This window comes from Nicotiana tomentosiformis, chromosome 9 (genome assembly GCF_000390325.3).
Source record: "Nicotiana tomentosiformis chromosome 9, ASM39032v3, whole genome shotgun sequence".
Taxonomy (NCBI): domain Eukaryota; kingdom Viridiplantae; phylum Streptophyta; class Magnoliopsida; order Solanales; family Solanaceae; genus Nicotiana; species Nicotiana tomentosiformis.
Genome location: NC_090820.1, coordinates 43,820,030 through 43,840,336, shown reverse-complemented (window position 1 = coordinate 43,840,336; position 20,307 = coordinate 43,820,030). Strand labels below are relative to the sequence as shown.

Below are 20,307 nucleotides of genomic sequence, written 5' to 3'. Positions count from 1 at the left end.
CATTGTGAATAACAACTCTTCATTGCCTGATTGTGTAATACATATTTGTATCTTTAAAATGTTTAGTTAAACTAATTTCGGTGAAGAAAACCATCAAAAAGCAAGGCCGGAGTTGAGGTTCAAGGTTTCTTTGGTCTAAACTGCAGCGGAATTTGATACTTCTCATCACAATCTAGTGACTAGTGCTAAAAAGATAGCCTGTGATAATGTACTCATTTCAAGTCAATTTTTCTAGTACTAATAACTGCAGGGGAACAAAAAAAAGTGACACATTCATTCTTGTCTTCTCAGAAAATTCATCGTAAGTGTAACCTTGAAACAAATTTTTGAACCATGATCATATCCACATCCAAATGGTACACCCAGCCTCAAACCGAGGAAGGCGGGACAAGGACAAGAACAATCAGTGAGTCCATTGGACTTGAAAACTGCTAACCTAGGCAGAAAGATTCACTAGAACAGGGGGAAAACGCTTGCATGGCACTTATAACTTAGATCCACAGTTATCCCAGAGAAACCTGCCCCAATTCCTAAGGGCAATAAAAGTAACACGAAGCCAGAATATCTACGAGCAGGGAATTGACTAAAATTCTCAACTGAAGCACATCTTAATGTAAAGCTATTCAAGCGGTTCTAACCAGATGTCACGTAATCTGATCGGCTAGCAATGGTAATCTTCTTTCGAGAGTCGAAATCAACCTTCTCTAAGTCGCTAACAGTTCCCAGATAACCATAGAAGACTCTCTTCTTCTCTCCAGTCCTATGATCAACCTTGACAAGGTCAGGGTTGTTCTCGTCATCCTTGCCTAGAGTCATGGGCTGCAGTCGAGCCCAACCTTTTCTCCCGCGGTTATCTTTCTCAAAATATTCCGCTAACCGCATGGCATCCATTAAACTTGGAAATTTAACCAGAGTAACACCTAGATGACCTTCTCTGTTATACAAGGCCTTCACCTTTCCATTGTGAAATCCAATACCTGAAAGCAAAATCGGCAATTGCAGTACAGAAACGTTAAGAGATGCAGACATAGAGCTGAAAACAAGCCTGGAGAAAGCATGCCGCTGGTGTCTTATAACCAGTACCACATGCATAAATCGGTGGCAAATCCACTATCTAAAGCAAAATACGAAAATGAAGTGTAGGAGGTGCCGAGAAAGACAGATCTAATTGTAAAAGCAACAAGCGTACAGAACAGCATTAACTTATGATCAGTTCCCCAAACAAACACTGATGATAACAATGAACAAAAGGAACTTTCTAATCTGAGATTCTCCTCTCGGTTTTTCCTTTCTGAAAAGGTGAAAAAGACGAGGAAATGGAAGAAGAGGGGCTGATAATGAATCCAAGAATGAAACTGTTGGCAGCGGCAAAAACCCATAGCTAGCAATACTCAATGACCAGTAAAAGTGGTATTGTAATAATACCTAGAACACCAAAACGTTCTCAAGCTTGCAAAGAAATGGTAACATCAAGAAGACAAACTCACTTCTCACTGAAGCATCTTCAGAAATGGATTCAAATTCAAGTTATTCATTGTAATGTGGCACTAAAAAACTAGGTACTACACCAGTCCTATGAATAAAGATTCCTCAACAGAAAAAAGACACAAAAATTCCTCATTACTCTAAAGTATGTTGATATTCATCAATTTGATGGCAAAACCATCAGCTTTAGCACCACCAAAATGAGCACCTCAGTGGGCCCAGGTTTAAGCAACTAGAGAAGCACACAGTGTATCCTGAACCAAGTTTGGCATGGATCAGATGTTTAATGAAACCCGAAAGCAGATGCACCAGATGCACCTCAACAGTAGAACTCTTTAAAAGAATTTCAGGACGCTGCGGTTCAAGCTCTTGAAGAGAGATAAATGAAGTTGCAATCTCGTACATGTTGACCATGTAGAACCAGACAATTAAAATATAATAATAATATTGAGTTCCTCAGAAAGAATTCTAGTAATTACTTCTGGAACAACAACAACAACCCAATGTAATCCCACAAGTGGGGTCTGGGGAGGGTAGTGAGTACGCAGACCTTACCCCTACCCCGAGAGAGTAAAGAGGCTGTTCACGAAAGACCCTCGGCTCAAGAAGACTAGTTACTTCTGGAAATATATAGGTTATAGTAGCCCTCCAAAGAGGTTCATTTCACATACCAGAAACATCTCACTGAAAATTAGAACCACGCCTAAAATCAGTAAATCACACTACAGATCAATTACACTGAACAGTAGCAAAGATTTAACCTCTTGGTGGATTGCAATGCATGAAAAACAGATATACTGGTTACAAACAGAATACATTTCATGCCCCAAATACATGTTAGCAACACAAATGGCATGTTGCGCTTAGTTCCCATGCAATCCACAGTATTCTAAATGCATTGGCTGCTGACCTAACGATCCACTACAGTAACATGACTGGCCATATATATATTCTTTGCCAACTAAAGAAGGTTTTGATAAGACAGACAATTTATTTTGTTTGAATGCACCAAGGTGTAGGAATATCTAAAATGCAAAAACTCAGTAGCACTCTATAAATGTAGGGAACTTGGGAAACCTATGAGGAAACCTATTTCATTTACATTTGAACTTTTACTTCAGAAAGACAAAATCTAAGTGCGTTTAAGGAGCTTTTTAGTAAAATAAGAAGCCAATTGCGACGCCATTCAAAGTACTATCTCTAATATCAATTTTTGGATGTATTTTACACCCTAAACGTGCTAGGGTATTACCTCCCTCCCTAGTTCTGTGGCCTCCCTCATCAATTTCCTTGACAAATCTTCCGATCAGTAAAAGCACATAAATTCCGGTCTAAACTCCGGTAAACTAATTGTACAAACCACCAAATTTGCTTTTACAGTCAACTATAAGACCTGTAACAGATTTAAGATTCTATACTGCCTCAGATTCTATGCTTCTTGGCCTAAGGGGCACCCCTTACAAACACTGTCGAATAGCACGCCTGAAAGTAGACTTATAAATCATCAGAGACCGCTAGTGTGCAAGACAGCGGAGATTAAAATGACCACCGAAATGCTGAAACACAAACCATCAGCAAAAACGGTATGGTAAATTGATCAAATGGGTCAAACAAATTAAGCAAGTAAAAGTAATAGTCCTGGCAAAAGGACCATATTGGGTGGAGACGTTTAGATGTGGCAGGTAGCTATGACTGCTATATGCGTGCAAGAAGATAGCACAGAAGCAGGAAAATTCCCTTGATGAAATGATGGAAATGATAAGAAACAGAGATGGACATTTTACCTCTAAGGTAACTATCCATTGCCTTGTTTCCCAAACCCTCCATGCGCCCATCATCACGTTTTCCTGTGATAGTGTTATGGATTATTACCAAAGGGGGCCACAAAACTAGATCATCTCGGTTTGCAGTTGCTTCATCAGCAGATAACATCTGATATGACTTCGAGTTATCAGGAGATGCCAGATAGTTCCATCCCATCAGAACACACAATGCTTTGTGAAAGGCCAAATGTTCCACAAGGGAATCAGCACTATTCGAGTTGTAGGAATGCATAATAAGAGTGTGCATATCAGGAAAATCTTTTGAAGCCCTGTGTTGTTTTCATGCCAAAGAGTACTTCAGAATTATTCTTCAAACATTCCAAGTTAAGATAAACTTAAGTGTAAACAAAAATAAAGCATTTAGCAATAAAAGGGAAGTAATGAGCATTATTTCAGGGTGTTAAACTCAACAAGGTGCAATGAGGCTATTGTGACAGGTGGCACATCACAGCTAAAATACACCTGAACATGAGATGAAATTTGCCGTCAATTTGTCTTCAAACTAACTTTGAAAGGGAAAAAATCTCTTTAAATGTTGGAAAGGGAAGTTAAACAAGTTGATCTCATTGAATGGAACATTGAGATTTTTAACACCTTGAGATTTTCTCCGCGGTGCGGTAGGACGAAAGAACATGTAATACAAACTATCAATCATACAAATTCCACCTATGGCAAACTTACTATGAACTACACTGCCCATCTAATGAGTTCCAAGGGAAAGTAAAGCATAGAGCGGCATATGAGCCGTGCACATAACTACTTCCGTCCCATACCAAGATGTGGGAGAAAACGACAGCTGAGGAAACTAATCATGACAAAAACCATTTAGTTTCTTCCTTCACACTAGTTTTATGCAAGCTGCCATTTCATACCACAGCAACCATAACCAAGACAGTGGAATAGTTGAGCAATCACGCAAAGAAAATTTATAAACAGAAGTCCATGATTTGGTTGCATGCATTGACCTGTTGAAACTCAAACCGGAGGCCACACTAAAAGGCAGTAAATGTATCAGATATTGCTCTCATTTACCACACAATAATCTACCATTTTCGTCTATCATGGAATATGACAATCTGGTTCAACCACAAAATGATAATACAACATTGTGAAAGTAGCAAGCTACTACTCCACCAACAAGAACTTTTGTTTAAAATGTGAGAAAAAGAGAATTCTTGACAAACATTAGAACAAGGTAAAGGAAAAAGCTTTTCTATGGCCTAGTGATCTATGAAAGAAAATATTCAAATACAAAGCTCTGAAAGAGTTATGCCTACATAACATGAACACATTGGTGGAATTCTACCTAGGTTGACTACCTTCAAGTCATTTAGCTGTTACTTGCATCACATCCGCTATAAAGAAAACAAATGACTAACTTCCTGTATGTTAAATGGTTAATGCATGGTCGCCAATCTACATAGATCCAACAGTGGAAGCAAGAAAGAAAAACTTAAGTCAAATACAGTTTGTATCAGTGTATGTAAAGGACCACTAGTCAAGCATTTAAGCAGGTAAGGTGCTGGAAGCTTTACTTGCTGCTCTACCCTTAGGAACTGAAAACTCACCTCATCTCAAATTAATGTGATAAAGCATCTAATTCATTGACAGAAAAAGGCTCTTCCACAAAAACTCTTTAAGAGCTTCATGGTGATAGTCACATAGGTCAAGCAGGGTAGAGTACTGATGAAGTACACTCAACATGCAGCCACTCAGCTACAAAAAAAAAATATTTTATTTTTTTGAGAAGGATACTCAGATATAGATTTTCTATCAACTATGAAATAATGCAAGTGTCGAAAAGCATATAGAAAAGACTCCCCTCTCTATCTATCTCTCCCCACACAGGTATGTGGACCATGCCTCCCATGCTTCATATATCTGAGACTATGCCACTAGTTATTCCTTTTTAAAGCAATCATAGGACTAAGGACGATGATAGAAGATGAAAACAACAGATAAATTAGGCTATCATGAAAATAGCCCCAATAGTATATTGAATAAAACAAATACCTACTTAGAGTTTATATCACCCTCATTACTCTGATCAAAGAAACGCTTTAGTTTGATCCGATGACACAATACATCATACAAAATATTTGAAATAACTTTAAGAGACCTAATAAAAACTTTGTACCACCTTAAGCAACTAATTAGATGTCTCACAAAAGTTGAACAAAAACTTCCTTACTGTTCTCACTAATAACTGGATGGGTCAACACTTTTATTTTACTTCACATTTTCAGAACATTATATATTTTGAATTTTGAGACAATATTGTTATTGTTATAGGTACTTCAGAATTTCATTATTAATACAAGATATTCAAAAACCACAATTTCCTGTACACAGAACATCCTTTCCCTCTGAGCTATGTCACCTGGAACACCAATAACTCTCACCTCAATATGTTTCTTCTTTTGGGTTATTATCTCACTTAACAACTATTCTTCTTGTGCATTCGTACACCGTGGTCCTTCATAAAAACCTCCTTAGCAGATATTAAACATACTTAATTTGACTATCAGTATTTTAATTTTCCTAAATAAGTATTTTAGAACAGATTCCTACCTCAACCGTGGAAACAACCTCTTGCAGAAATGCAGGGTAAGATTGCGTACAATAGACGCTTGTGGTCCGGTCCTTCCCCGGACCCTGCGCATAGCGGGAGCTTAGTGCACCGAGCTTCCCTTTTATTCCTACCTCAACCAATGCACTTAATTCTCTGAACTAAACATGAGATACAAAGACTATGTATTGCAGTATGTATTGTATAACACCCATACACCCTATACTGCAATTGCTGCTCAAACAATCCTACAATGATATCAGTTCTCATTTTAGTGGGTACTAAAGTTATCATTAGCAGCCAAATCAATGCATCAGCAGGATGCTCTCCACAAAAACCTACAAAATTTGTTTTAGTCCTACATTTAACCCAATTCGAACTTAGTACAACACTTAATTTACATACCAAGCATCATCATTAGAAGAAATAGAGCATTACGCGAACAAATAGAACAAGGGAGAATCTTACATGAAATAAAGTACATGATCTACTCACAGCACATAAGTAAAGCAAAAACACAACCAAATCAAGGAAATAAGGATGTAAGTTGCTATTGAGTTTGAACAGAGATTAAGAATGAGAACTCAGCATAAGCAATGAGAGCAAAAGATTGCTTTGGAAGATTGAATTGGAAACCATGTCTGAATGGCTAAGATCATTCCAGAAGAATGTAAACAATCCTAATTAGGCAACAAGCTCTTGGAAAAATTTTGAGAGCATGAACGAAGAGTAGGTACATGTTCATCTCAGTGGAAAGGATGCAGAAATTAGATCTGGCAAGAGAATCAAAGAAATTGGAACATAAATTACAACATTCAAATAGAGAAGCAACGCACAGCAAGTGAATAGAAGAAATGGGAAATAAATGATAGTAAGGCAGAGAAAGCACAGCACTATTAAACTATAACACTAGGTGAGCATTTGATTGGTCTGACTGTTGGTTTAGAATTTTCGAAAGTTTTTTAAGAACTATGGTGCTCGAGCTAGTTTGCGCACCTTGAGAATTGGATATAATAAGTAAGAGAGGTTGCTTATCTAGCAAACAATATGGCTTCAAGAATGCCATCTCAGAAACAAGAAACAATGACACAAATGAATAATAGACCAACAACAACTACATCTCAATCCAAAACTAATAGGGGAACAGCATTTAGTATATACAAGAGCTCAAATAAATGATCTGTTATAACATCACATAAGGCTACATATCTTTTTTTAACTGATATTGCAATAACGCCTTCAAAGAGATGAAGATTGAAGAGAGAGAGAGAGAGGCTCCTAGCACATTTTCCCCCATTGAAGGGCAAAGGCAAACTAAATTCAAACAGCCGATCAAGATCTTTTTCTTTTTCAAATAAGAGCAGAAAACAGTTGACAACATCCTGATGTCAGCATCTCTAACAACTAATGTAAATTATATCAGCGCTCTGTAAAAATCAAACACTCTCTAAATAACTTGGAGCTAACTACTTCTTTATCTACCTGCTAAAGGCCCTTGACAACCTACCAACTATACCTCTACAACAATAGTCAAAATTTGACAGGAATGGTCAGGAAACCAAGCCCTGAAATACACATCACTAATGTCAGCAGCAACTGTATATTGAATAAAGATTTTAATTCAAGAGCTTAGAGATCATAAACCAATAACTAATTAGCTTGGGCACCTAGGAAAAACAATTTATTAGTAGATTTAACACACAAAAAATTCTCTTTAGTAGATGCTATATGTATGTGCATGCAAGTCAGTATCTATTGAAGAAAAATTGCATTCAAAGACAATCGTATGTCGCAACTGAATCAACACAAACAAATAGTTCAATCTACACATCAACAATCAAGAAAAAAACATTACAGACGCAATTAGTATATTTCCCAGACCTGTTACAAGCAAGACACTGCAAATGGCCCTGCTTTCCATCAGTCAAAAAACTCCTTTTGAGATTAGCATTTTCATAAATTAACTTAACCATAAGTAAAAAAGACTTCTTTAATGCAGTTTGATCCACCTCATTGTGCCTACTAATCCTACTACTCCCACTCCCTTCAGTTCTCATATACTTTGCAGGAGGCCTAATCATTTCTTCTCCTCCTCTACTCATATGCAAACTACTCATCCCATGGGCCGGAAGCCCACCTGCATTCCCATGTTCCAACACCTGTTGCCTTAACCTCTCAAGCCCATCTTTTCCCCCCTCATCACCAAACTTCCTTTTCATTGCATTATTATTATTATTCTCACCACCAACAATGTGGGCCCGCTCTGAATTCCAATATTCCTGATTCCTATTCCTCATAAGCCCGTCATCGAATCCTAAGCCCGGCCCGACACGGAAGTCAGGCCGGGGAAAATCTTGATAATCAAGGGGTAAAGCGAAGTAAGAGCGTACAGAACCATCAGCTAGGACCATGGTTCTGCGCTCAAGCATGTGAAACCCGTATGAAGGAGGAGGGAGTGGGTCACGGAAAGGGAAAGGGGGTAGGAGGCTAAAGTGGGTCTGGGTATTCGGGTCGGGTTTCGGTGATGGTTTGTTGTTGTGATTAATGGGTTTCTGATTTGGGTTCGGATGATTATTGGGGTTTGTGGATTTGGGGGAGGGTTTCAAATTGGGGTCGCCGGATCCGGAGGCGGCGGCAGCGGCGGAAAGGTTTTTGCCGGCGGGGGGATCCCATCGGGACTTTTTCTTGGAGGAAGAAGGAGGAGTTTGTTTATTATTAGAGGAGGGTTTTGGAGGGTGGTTACCTCCTGCCATCCAAAAGTAGGGTTTTTGCTGTCGAAACTATTTGTGGAAGAGAGAGTTCAAAGGGAGGAGTTAAAGCTATATGTGCAGGAGCCGAGTACGTATGAAAATACAGAGATACTTTTAATAATTTCTTAAGAGAGATTTGTAACGAGACCTCATAATTGTATTAGGGCACATGAATATTACCGGCTATATATAGCAGGAGGGAAATCATATCAAAAGACTTTTACAAAATCGTTCCGAATCAATATGCTTGGCTGAAAACACAACATAATATGAGCAAAGTAAATGAAGAATTCATACATACAATGATACAATATGGGATTAATGTTTAATCGTATTATTATTTATCTATATTTATATCTATCTATCTATATTTATACTATATTAAAAACACGAATACCCTTAGCGAAATATCGTTCGTATTTATTTTCTATCCTTTAAAAACTAATCTTACATTGGACAAAATTATAATTTAATTATTTTACTAATATTTAAGATTTGAAATCAATTATATTCCTTTTACTAAATCTTTCCTTATTTGAATTGTTATAGTATAGAAAGCCATAATATTTAGAGCTATAAAATTAATTAAAATTAGACTACCTTATTTGACTAGGAATGACCTAATTTAAGTTGTTACATTAAAGGGAAGAAACAGAGACAAGTATCTTACTAAAGATTCTTTATGGAGACGGATTCATCCCTGCGCATCAGAAATAATCTTTGGTTAGGAGGATTAGATTATCACAAGTTTACGACAAGAATCCAATATATTAATATTTACCCGTAAAACGGTACAGTTGAATTTATATGTGGTTTTTAAACAAGTAAATTAACTTGATCCTGAAATAATATAATAATCGAAGAAATACACAATATTTAGCATTAGAATATAAATGAAATAACAAAGATAGTGATTCCGTGAACACCGTTTTCGAACACATCAATGATGAGAACAAAAAGCAAGAATGTCAAATTGAAATAGCAAAAATAGTGATTCCGTGAACGCGGTTTCCGAACACAACAATGATGGGATCAAAAAGCAAGAAAGTCAAATTGAAATAGCAAAGATAGTGATTCCGTGAATACAGTTTCCGAACACACCAATGATAAGATCAAAAACCAAGAAAGTCAAATTGTATAAAGATTTGTATAGAATATAGTATATGTTTTAGCTAGAAAACTCGTGTTCTTTACAATGTTAACTATGCCTAGGGAAAGAGGTCATAGGATCGTGCCCTCCTTTAATGCCAATTATGAGGGTCATTGGTGAAGATATAACGGTGAATATAAATGTCAAATTCTCTGTAATGGACCGTCGCCCTTAATGCTGCAGAATATTCCTTAGTAAATGTCACCGGGCGCAGATATTTAATACACATTCATGAACGTTGCCCTTTCCGGTGACAAGCAGAGTTGCTGCGCTCGGTCCTCAGCCATCCCATTTCGGATTCCACGTATCCTTCTTTTAGTCAGGCACGTGACATCATATTTTACCCTATACAGTACACGTTCCTTTGTACTTCTTACAGTAATTGGGCATTAATATGTGAAAGTCATCCATTGATGTCATTGAAAGATGCATGTAAAAATAACCTTAATCTGCTTCATACTCACCAGATTTTTTTCTTACAGGATCATTAGTCTTTTAGGTGGATGAACAATTATCTTGAAGATTCAGAAATCCAAGAGGCCAAGAGGAAGAAGTTATAAAAGCAATTTTCGGTATCACAGGCTACAAGGAATCTCATGTATTTATAGTTTTGTGCTTGAGATTTGCATTTTGTTTATTTATATCTTCTTCACAATTTTACATTAGATGTTTTTATATAAGTTCTTAGAAATATTTTTTTCTTCGAGTCTTCTTTTCTGCTTTGTTCGTGGTACTTAAACTTAGTTTTTCAGTGTAATTCAAGTAGGTTTTACTTCCGGTTCAATCTCAACCAGTATACAAAGTGTCTGGTTATCTGAGTTTTGTTGCTCATGCCTCAGATATTAAAATTGCTTTTGTAAAACCAAGAGGAGGGGAACTGGGAATTTAAAACTGAAGCTGATTTGGTCCATATATCTATGGGCAACTAGGACTCTATAAAGACTAAACAACGGGCTGTCTTTTGATTTCACTGTCAATGCAACCAAAGGTAATACTCTTTTTCTATTTTTTCACTGATTTAATTGAATGGAGAAATATTAATTGTTATGATAGTTGGAACTTCCTTTTAGTTTTTGTTATGGTAATTTTATATACTGGGCTAAGTAAAAATTCTTTTGTGTACCGTAAATAAGCACTGTCACGTCCCACGAATATTCTTAGGGATATTTGACATAAATAACTCTTTAATGCTCCTATTAAGTAGTTGTTTGCATCTTACTTTTCATTTAAATACTCTTTATATGAGCTATTTGTTAATACTTATTTCCAGCTTTCCTAAATTTCAAGATAATCAATTCATACTTTCATGTATTCACTCTTTATTCCGTTGCGATTATGATAAAAGAACCATTCTAAGCTTTTGTTTATTAATAATGGTCGCTTCCTTTATTTACGTGGTAGATGACAAAAAATTCACAATAATTTTATCTTCAACAATATTAAAGAAGAAAAGGGCCACTGTGGACCAAGAATGTGCGTGCACGCCCTGCAGGCATAGAATTTCCTTTGGCTGGTCTATGTTTCTTTTTTCTCAGGGTTTAAAATTTTAGGACTTTGTATGAAGTAACCATAAACTAAAATTTTCATTAATTCAAGTTCAAAAAATATCTAATTATTTTGCACTCAACTACTTCTTCTATGTAATATAAGACACATCTTTTAGGTTTTAGATAAATTAAAATATCGACATTAATTTATCATTTTCAAGAACTCGATTTTTTTTCTTTAATTCTATAATTCAAACACATTTTCTAAATGGCTTTTAAAGCTTGTATATATATATATATATATAATTAGATTAAAAGCACGAAAGCCCTAACTAAATGTCATTCGTCTTTGTTATTATCTAAGAATATATTTTACAAAGTTGTAATTTAATTATTTTTCTAATATTTAGTACTTTAAAATCAACTAAAAATCACTTTTGTGTAACGATGAAACCTTCCTTATATGAAAAAGTAACGCAAGGAATGGAAAAACGAAGTAGGAACAAAATAACTGAACGAAATACAGTCTTCCATATATTTTCTTCATTAGTGTCGTCTGTTCAATGTAATAAGCATCATGAGACTATCATACATCCTCCGTTTTTAAGGGTAATTAACATATAAAATTCTTGAAGATGAATATATCTATCTATACTATATTAAAAGCACGAAGGCATTTAGCGAAATGTCGTTCACCTTTTTTACCCTTAAAAAAAAAAATACATTAGACAAAATTATAATTAGTTATTATCCTAATATTTAGGACTTTCAAATGAATAAAAAAATTAATTATTAAATTCTTTCCTTATTTGAATTATGTAAGAAGCTCTTTATTAAGGACCTTAAAGTAAATATTATTTGGGGAAATAGGAGTGATATTACGTTTTATTTTTCTTGTATATCTGACGGCAATTTCAATGGAAATATGTTTCACATTCATTCTTCTTAATTGGGGAACTTATAATTCTAAAGATATACTACTTAAAGTAAGAGATTTGGTACCAAACTAAATATTTATTTTAATTACAAAAGGTGCTTTTTAAAAATTACACAAATTGTTAAAGAGAATAATATATTGTTCGAGTAGGAAAATAGTTCTAAAATAATCGCATGTATCTATATCAATAAATATAATATTTTAAAATTATGTAAATATTATTAAATAATGTGTTTGAGTTATTGAATAAATACTAAAATATATATAAGTTCCTAAAAATAATGAATTTTAATCTCACTAAGCTAGCTCAATAAAATTATGATAGAACTGGCTAAATGAGAATAACATTTATTATTTTTAGGAATTCATAATTTTAATGTTTATTCAGTAACTCAAACACATTATTTAATAATATTTATATGATTTTTAAAAAGTATATATTTATTGATATAGGTACTCGCACAAAGCGCGTACCCTAAAAGTAGTTGTATTATAAGCGTAAACTTAGCATAATGGTCTCTCATGTTTTTTTATTAGTTTGACATAATATTAAAGTTTTAGGCGATCTTTTTTACTCTCTCTATGTAATTTCGTTTACTTTTGCATATTTTTAACAACAACAAAATCAACATATCATGCAATGCATTCTCAAGGCAGAACGCTAAAAAGAATAATATCGAGCTAAAGTATGTTCATTAGTTTTAAAAGGAATAAAGAAACAAATTCTTGTCATATCTGGTGCACCAGATTTGATGGTAGAATAAGTGATACTCTTATTTTACTCCCTTATTTTTTTTTAAATGATACCACTTGATTGGTTAATCCCTTCATCAGCCTAACTATTTGTTGATCGATTTCCTACTGGATATGGAAATAGAATTTAGAATAAGGAGGAGTTCAATACTTCTATTAGAGATGCTCACTATTTCACATTCTTTATCAAAAACTCTTTAATACCGATCAATAATCTAAAGGTGTGGAGCTATAAGGAAAAGATACTTATTATCTTTGGGAGGTGAACTCTTTTATAGGCGTTTTTACGTTCTACCTAAAGTTTAAATATAGCTACCAAGTAAGTCCTTATGACCTAATACGTTTTCTTTTAAAATTGTAGAATTTATAACAAAACTACATTAAAAAATATTATTGTAACGACCCGACTTGTCGTTATGAGCATTTACATCTCGTTCAATAATTTGAAGTCTTGAGCAGTTTCGTAATGTGTATTATGACTTGTGTGAATTGTCGGCTTTGGTTTTCGAATGATTCGAGATTAAATTGAAAGAACAATCCTTGTTTAGAAGCTTAAATGAACAGAGTTGACCGAATTTTGACTTTTGTGCAAACAACTCCGGAATGGAGTTTTGATGGTTCAAATAGCTCCGTATGGTGATTTTGAACTTAGGAATGTGTCATGATATTAATTTGAAAGTCCGTAGTTGATTTTGGCTTGAAATGACGAAAGTTGGAAATGGAAGGTTTGGAAGTTTGACCGGGAGTTGACTTTATTTATATCGGGGTCGAAATCTAGTTCTAGAAATTTTGATAGGTCTGTTATATCATGTATGACTTGTGTGCAGAATTTGAGATCAATCGGACTTGATTTGATAGGTTTCGACATCGAATGTAGAATTTGGAATTCATGAGTTTTCATTAAGCTTGAATTGGGGTGCGATTCGTATTTTAGTGTTGTTTAATATAATTTGAGGCATCGACTAAATTCGTGTCATGTTATGAGACTTGTTAGTATACTTGGTTGGGTCCCATGGGGCTCAGATGAGTTTTGGAATAGTTTTTGGAAGAGATTGGTGCTTTGAGCATAAACATGTAATGATCCAAAGGTCCATTTTTAGTTCTAGAGATCGAAATTCGATTTCAAGACTTCCGGTAGTTTGATAATGAATTATAGGAATGATCTGAAATGTTTGGTCTAATTTCATCAAGCAGCGATTGGACTTTTAGCGCGAAACATGAGTTAATTGTTTAACGAGCGAAATTGGTATCACATTGATCAAATGAACTCTCAATTGAGTTTCGATTAAACGACTAGGTTCGTATTATTATTTTTTGACTCATAGGAGCAAGAATCGTCGAATTCCGAGTTCGTATGATGGAGTTATAGTCTTTTTAGTGAAATAATAAATTGTTGGTGCAAGCAGGTTCTGATGCGGACCTTTAGTGACAGGAAATGGACTTTTAGTGACGGAAAATAGACTTTTAGCGACGAGATTAGTATTTTTATTGAGCAGTTTTATTTTTTTAACTCATTTCAACATTTTTGGGCGAAAGAACACGGCTTGGGGCGATTTTTCAGAGAAATTTCACGGGAAATCTTGAGGTAATGATCATTGTGTAGTCAATAATATTGAATTATCATCAAATATTCCGACTAGATTACGTGTTTTTGAGGTGTAATTCGAGAATTTGGGCCTAGAGATTTGAAAATAAGATTTGAGGATTTGAATGTCGAGTTGATATCGGAATTTGGTAAACTTGGTATGGTTGGACTCGTGGTTGAATGAGCGTTCATATTTTATAATTTTTCTCGAGTTACGAGATGTGGGCCCTATTGTTGACTTTTTGTTGACCTTTTCAGATTTATTGTGAAATTTAGCATTTTCATATGGAATTGATTCCTACAGCTCGTGTTGATTATATCGAATTATTTGTGACTAGATTCGAGGCGTTCGGATACCAAATCGCGAGGAAAAGGCTTATTGGAATAAAGAATTGCATGGTTTGAGGTAAGTAACATTTTTAAACTTGGAGCTGAGGGTATAAACTCCGAAAATACGTGTTATATGATTTGTTTGGGGTGATGCACGTGCTAGGCGGTGGGCGTGCACCATAGAAACTATGACGTAATTGATTCCGTGGAATTGTGTAGTCAAATAATCTTGGCGTTTTTCATGTACTTTCATGTGTTAGAGAAGTTCAGTTGTGAATCATGTTAAAAATCATGTTGAGGCTATATGCTGGTATTATTGAGACCCACATAGGTCGTATTGCTGTTGAATTATTTGTTTAAATTGTAATTTCATACTCAGTCATGTTCATTCATTTCATATCATCTCTCAGCCTCTGTTACTATTTATTGATTCATTATATCATCATTTTGGGCTAGTTTCATGACATTGTGAGCCTTAGAGACTGGGAGAGATTAGTGACTGAGTGAGGCCGAGGGTCTGATTGTGAGGATATTTATGGGATCGGGCTGCACGCCGCAGCAGGGCCATATTGGCTTTATATACTTTATTATTACATGGATTGGGTTGCACGCCGCATCAGGCCGTATAGGCTTTATTGTTATGGGATCGGGCTGCACGCCGCAGTAGGACTAAATGGCTTATTATAGCGCTTGGGCTGAATGAGCCCTCCAGAGTCTGCACCCCCCACAGTGAGCGCAAATGACATTGTACTTGGGATGGATTTCCTAAGGCATGGAGTTGTCTTATTTATTTATGTTTGGGATGGACTTCCTAGGGCATAGGGCATAGAGTTGCCTTATTTATTTATTTATTTATTTATTTATTTATTTATTTATTTATTTATTTATGTTTGGGATGGACTTTTAGGGCATGGAGTTGCCTTATTTATTTATTTATTTATTTATTTATATTTGGGATGGAGTTCCCTGGAGCTGGATTGGCCCTGTACAGTACTGAGTGACTGCATATCAGTTATTATATATGGCCATATACAATATTGAGTGACTATGTGCAAGTTGTCATTTATATTTGGGCTGCATGTGCCCTGTAAAGTGCCGAGTGACTAAGTGTGCTGAATATTGAGCGTGATGAGTGGAAATGCGAGACAGTAAGATTGAGTACTCTGAGAGTGTGAATACACGAGTTCATTACTGTGTTGCATTGCATTAGACATGCATACTTGATATGTAGGCATAGAGAAGTATTTTTCCTCATGCCATATAATAATGAAATTTCCTATCTGTCGTTAAAGTTTTTAACAAAAATCACAGATTTCAGACTTACTCATATTTTCGGTGATTTTCAGTAAAATATTTGAGTTTTACTGTTATACTTGAAAAGAAAATATATTTTTTTCCAGAATTGTATACGAGCTGAGCATTTTATTGTTGAGTTATTACTGGTGTTACTTTCATTATATTGTTATGAACTGTTATTGATTATTAGTGTTGTACATTGACCTTTGTTTCAGCTCGTCACTACTTTCAACTTAAGGTTAGGTTTGTTACTTATTGAGTACATGGGGTCGGTTGTACTCATACTGCACTTCTGCATCTTGCATGCCGATTTCTGATGCTGATGTTGCTGCATACGACGGGAGCTGGATCAGAAGATGTACCTGCGTTCCAGTCATCATTGTCTCTTGTTCATGGTAGCTTTAGAATTTTTAATCTGTTCATGTATATTTCAGACATATGGCATATTTTTATTTCACACTACTTTTGTAAATTCTAATCTTAGAAGCTCATGATTTGTACTATCAGTTCTTGGGGAGTGTATTAGAGCCAGTTAAATATTATTTGAATCAAAAATTTATAAATTGGCTTACCTAACGGGTTGGGTTAGGTGTCATCACAGGTAGTTGAATTTTGGGTCATGACAAGTTGGTATTAGAGCTCTAGGTTTATAGGTTCTACAATTCATGAGCAATTGTCTAGTAGAGTCTTGCAGATCGGTATGATGACGTCCATACTTATCTTCGAGAGGCTACAGGGCATTTAAGATAATTTTCCATATTTCTTTCTTTATCCTGCAGAATTGATTCACCTTGAAACATAACTCTTTGAATTCCTTCCACGCATTCGTGTGCGCATGTGAGCGCTCGATATCAGCTGTACATTGACGACTTGTGATTCCATGAATGAGGTTCGAGATGTGTATTTTGTCTTTTGGTGATGGGCCAGCCTGGAGGACTTAAGGCCAGGTTTAAACCGCAGCTTAGGCTCGACAACTTCAGTTGTGTGAACTTATGTGTTTGGACTTATGTGTCCGATAGTGTCCCTATGAGTGGAATTTGTGGCTCGATGAGCGGTTGAATGACTATGTGATGGTTTGAATGTGATGAAAAGAGTTTCTTGAGATGTAAAAAAGGTCATTGGGTGCTTGATGTCTTTCTTGATTTGACGTATAGTCTCGAGTAGGAATGTGTTGAAGGATCTTTCACGTTGTTTAATTGTGGGACAAATTAAATTCTCATGTTTTGTTAATGAGTTTAGACTGAGGAAGATTAAGTGATTACATAGTAGTTGTGGCTGTAAAAGGGTATAGAAAGATGCCAGTTTGAGGCCAAGTAGGCGGGTTATCACATGTGAGGTAATTTACGGATGTGGGATCCTTATAATGTTGAGTGGAGAGTTTCTTTTCTACCAGCAGAGTGTATGTGTTGAGATTTGAATTTGAATCTGGGTGAGAAAGTTGACTTGACTGTTAAGAGAATAAATGCAAGCTTAGCGGATTATTGGGGGTATTTTATGGTTGGTGTTGCATGAGCTTGAGAAATTCTTTTGTTGAACTGACTGCAGTATTATGATAGTAATACAGTATGGGTATTGTGAGTTATCAGATGTTTTATTCTACTACTTTGAGCCAAGTGGGGGAGCCTGCTATTGACGATTTGATTTCATGGTTATATGTTAAATTTTAGTTTTGGTCTGAGGCATACTTGTGGGTTAGTTATGACTTGCAGAGATTGAGATCGAGGATGACTCGAGTAAGGAACATTCCTGGATACAGGTTATATTGCACGTTATGAGTATATAAAAAAATCATGGGATGAGTGAGTTGTTATTTTTGAAGGATGTAGTGTGCATGGAGTATGAATTTTCTCGGTTACGATAAGGTGAGAGTCACTTCTTTGAGTGTTGTTGTGCTAATGGGGCACGTGTCTTTCGACCTGTTTGGGTGGTGCAATTTAGATTTGATCAGAGTGGATGCCTCTCAATAAGGTTCTAAAGGGTTAAAGATTCATATGTAGCAATTGAGAATTTTCGGATTTATTTATCGCTAGAATCAGTTATTTACATTGGATGGTGCCGAGACTTCCTGTAATTGTGTGTGACTAGGGATTCTACATTCCAGTATAAGAAAGGTAAAAGAACAATTTTAAGTTCACATAAGGTCTTTTCAGGGTGGGTATCTCGGTTGTGGTATTTATGGGGGTAATTATGATGTGGTGAGGCTCTACAAATGGTTTGGCGGCAAAATTCTTGGGTTTGGTGACATGTGTGGCTTGGTCGAGTTAGAGGAATTTAGTTCTGATAGCTTGGTTATGTGCAAATGGATTTCAAAGTGTTCTTGATGGTTTCTACCATGGTTTGAGCTGGATATTTTCTACCGGTGTGAGGAACATGTTGTGTATTATGATTTCCACCTAGATGGGAGAAAATGGAAGGTTTCTAACTAACCGGGTATGTAATTTGCTGGTGACTCAGAGTTGATAATGAGATTCTCGTATTTTTCACATGATGGCATGATAGATGTGGTGTGTTGTGCGGGATTAAGATTTACATGTACAATGTGACAGTTCAGTCTTGAATGGAAGGTCACGAAGTTTGGACAACATGGTCAGTTTCAGATATTTAGATGAATGTTATAACTACTCAATAATTCCTGAGAAGGGTGCGCATTTTAGAAGGCACATTGTGTTTTGACTTACGGATGTTTATTGCTATTGCAATACTCACCTGGTTGATAGACTGCTGGTATTCAAATTATTTCTATGTGGCACGAAAAAAATTATGGAATTATTCCTAGTGGGATAATCGTGCATGAAGGATGTGTTAGTCATTCGAGTGCTGGAGTTGTGATCAGTTACGGTGGTTCATGTGTTCTATGAATTTGGGGATTGGGAGTTCTTAGAAGTAAATTATTTCGGGGTCGCGGACTGTGAAGATGAGGCCAAGTTAACAAGATAATAGTACGTGTTATGGTTAAGTCATTGAGGACCTTTTAGAGTGCTATTTATCCATGCTCTGATTGCGTTTACACTATAATAAGCCTAGAATTGACTGTTACGCTTTAAGCTATGATGTTTCTCATATCTATAACATTGCGTGAGCTATTTGAGTCGTGCTTGAGGCTACATAGGGGTTAAAATCCCTGAATGAACTTGATAAATGCCTCAGTGATGAAAGATTTCCGATTTGAGCTACGATAGCACACTTTGTACATGCTTACGCTTTGGTATGTCATTTATACCAGTCCAGGAACATGGGAATCGTATCCTACTCATCATATACCTGTGTACCTGTTTAAATGCTCCCATATGATATATTGGACTGGATGCCTGGGACTATACTAGGCAAATTATGTTATTAACACGTGAGTTGTCCGTGCAGATCCATATATTGATATTATTGGCATGTGAGTTGTTCGTGCGAGTTCTATTGTTAGTACGTGAGTTGTCTGTGCAGCGTGTGAAAATAGCATTTCCTTGATCATTTATCTAATTAAATATTTCCTTCCTCTACATGTTATGATATTGCCTGATCAGGGCAATTTGAGAAAATTGTGCACATGCACACATAAATGTTCTTCTCACGGAATTTGATGAATTCGTTTTAAATATTGTTTTGTGCCATTTTTTAATATAAAAAGGTAGGATTACACCGGTATAACTAGAATAGTTGTGTTTGGTGATATAAGGTCATTGGACCTAGAATGGATACTATCAGGTTTGATTACAGCGTGTTGGAAGAATAATTAGAATTCGGCTTAAATAATTGGCTATGGTACTTGTTGAACGAGGGAAAGCTCTATGACATGTTGATATGGTAAGTAGTTGTGAGTTTCTATATGTTTCTTTCATTATCGGCAGTGTACGAAAGTTTTGGAATGAGGTTATGTAGAATATGGGGTTTAATACTAGTACTTGGTTTGTTTTGAGTAGTTACTGTGATCGAAAATGGTGTTGTGAGTATGCGAGTTGTATAGTATGTTATGTGATTATATCTCGGGTTATGGTTAAGGTTTAATACAGCTTGTTCAGACTTATAAAGTGTGTAGATGTGAGATTCGGGTCTTGAAAACACTTTTAGATGTTAGAAATTGGGTTCCAAGGTTTATGCCATGGTTAAAGTAATGATTTTCAATTATGTTGTGTTGTTAGGCCTATATAGAA

General features: G+C 35.8%; 1 protein-coding gene across 1 annotated transcript; it reads right to left on the bottom strand.

Moving 5' to 3' along the window:
- Positions 1-295: 295 nt before the first annotated feature.
- Positions 296-8,783, bottom strand: LOC104104515 (uncharacterized). Its single transcript, XM_009612621.4, has 3 exons — positions 7,759-8,783; positions 3,270-3,577; positions 296-977 (listed from the first exon to the last, which is right to left on the bottom strand). Exons 1-3 carry the CDS (start codon positions 8,628-8,630, stop codon positions 634-636), a joined length of 1,524 nt encoding a protein of 507 aa, XP_009610916.1. The 5' UTR covers positions 8,631-8,783; the 3' UTR covers positions 296-633.
- Positions 8,784-20,307: the final 11,524 nt, after the last annotated feature.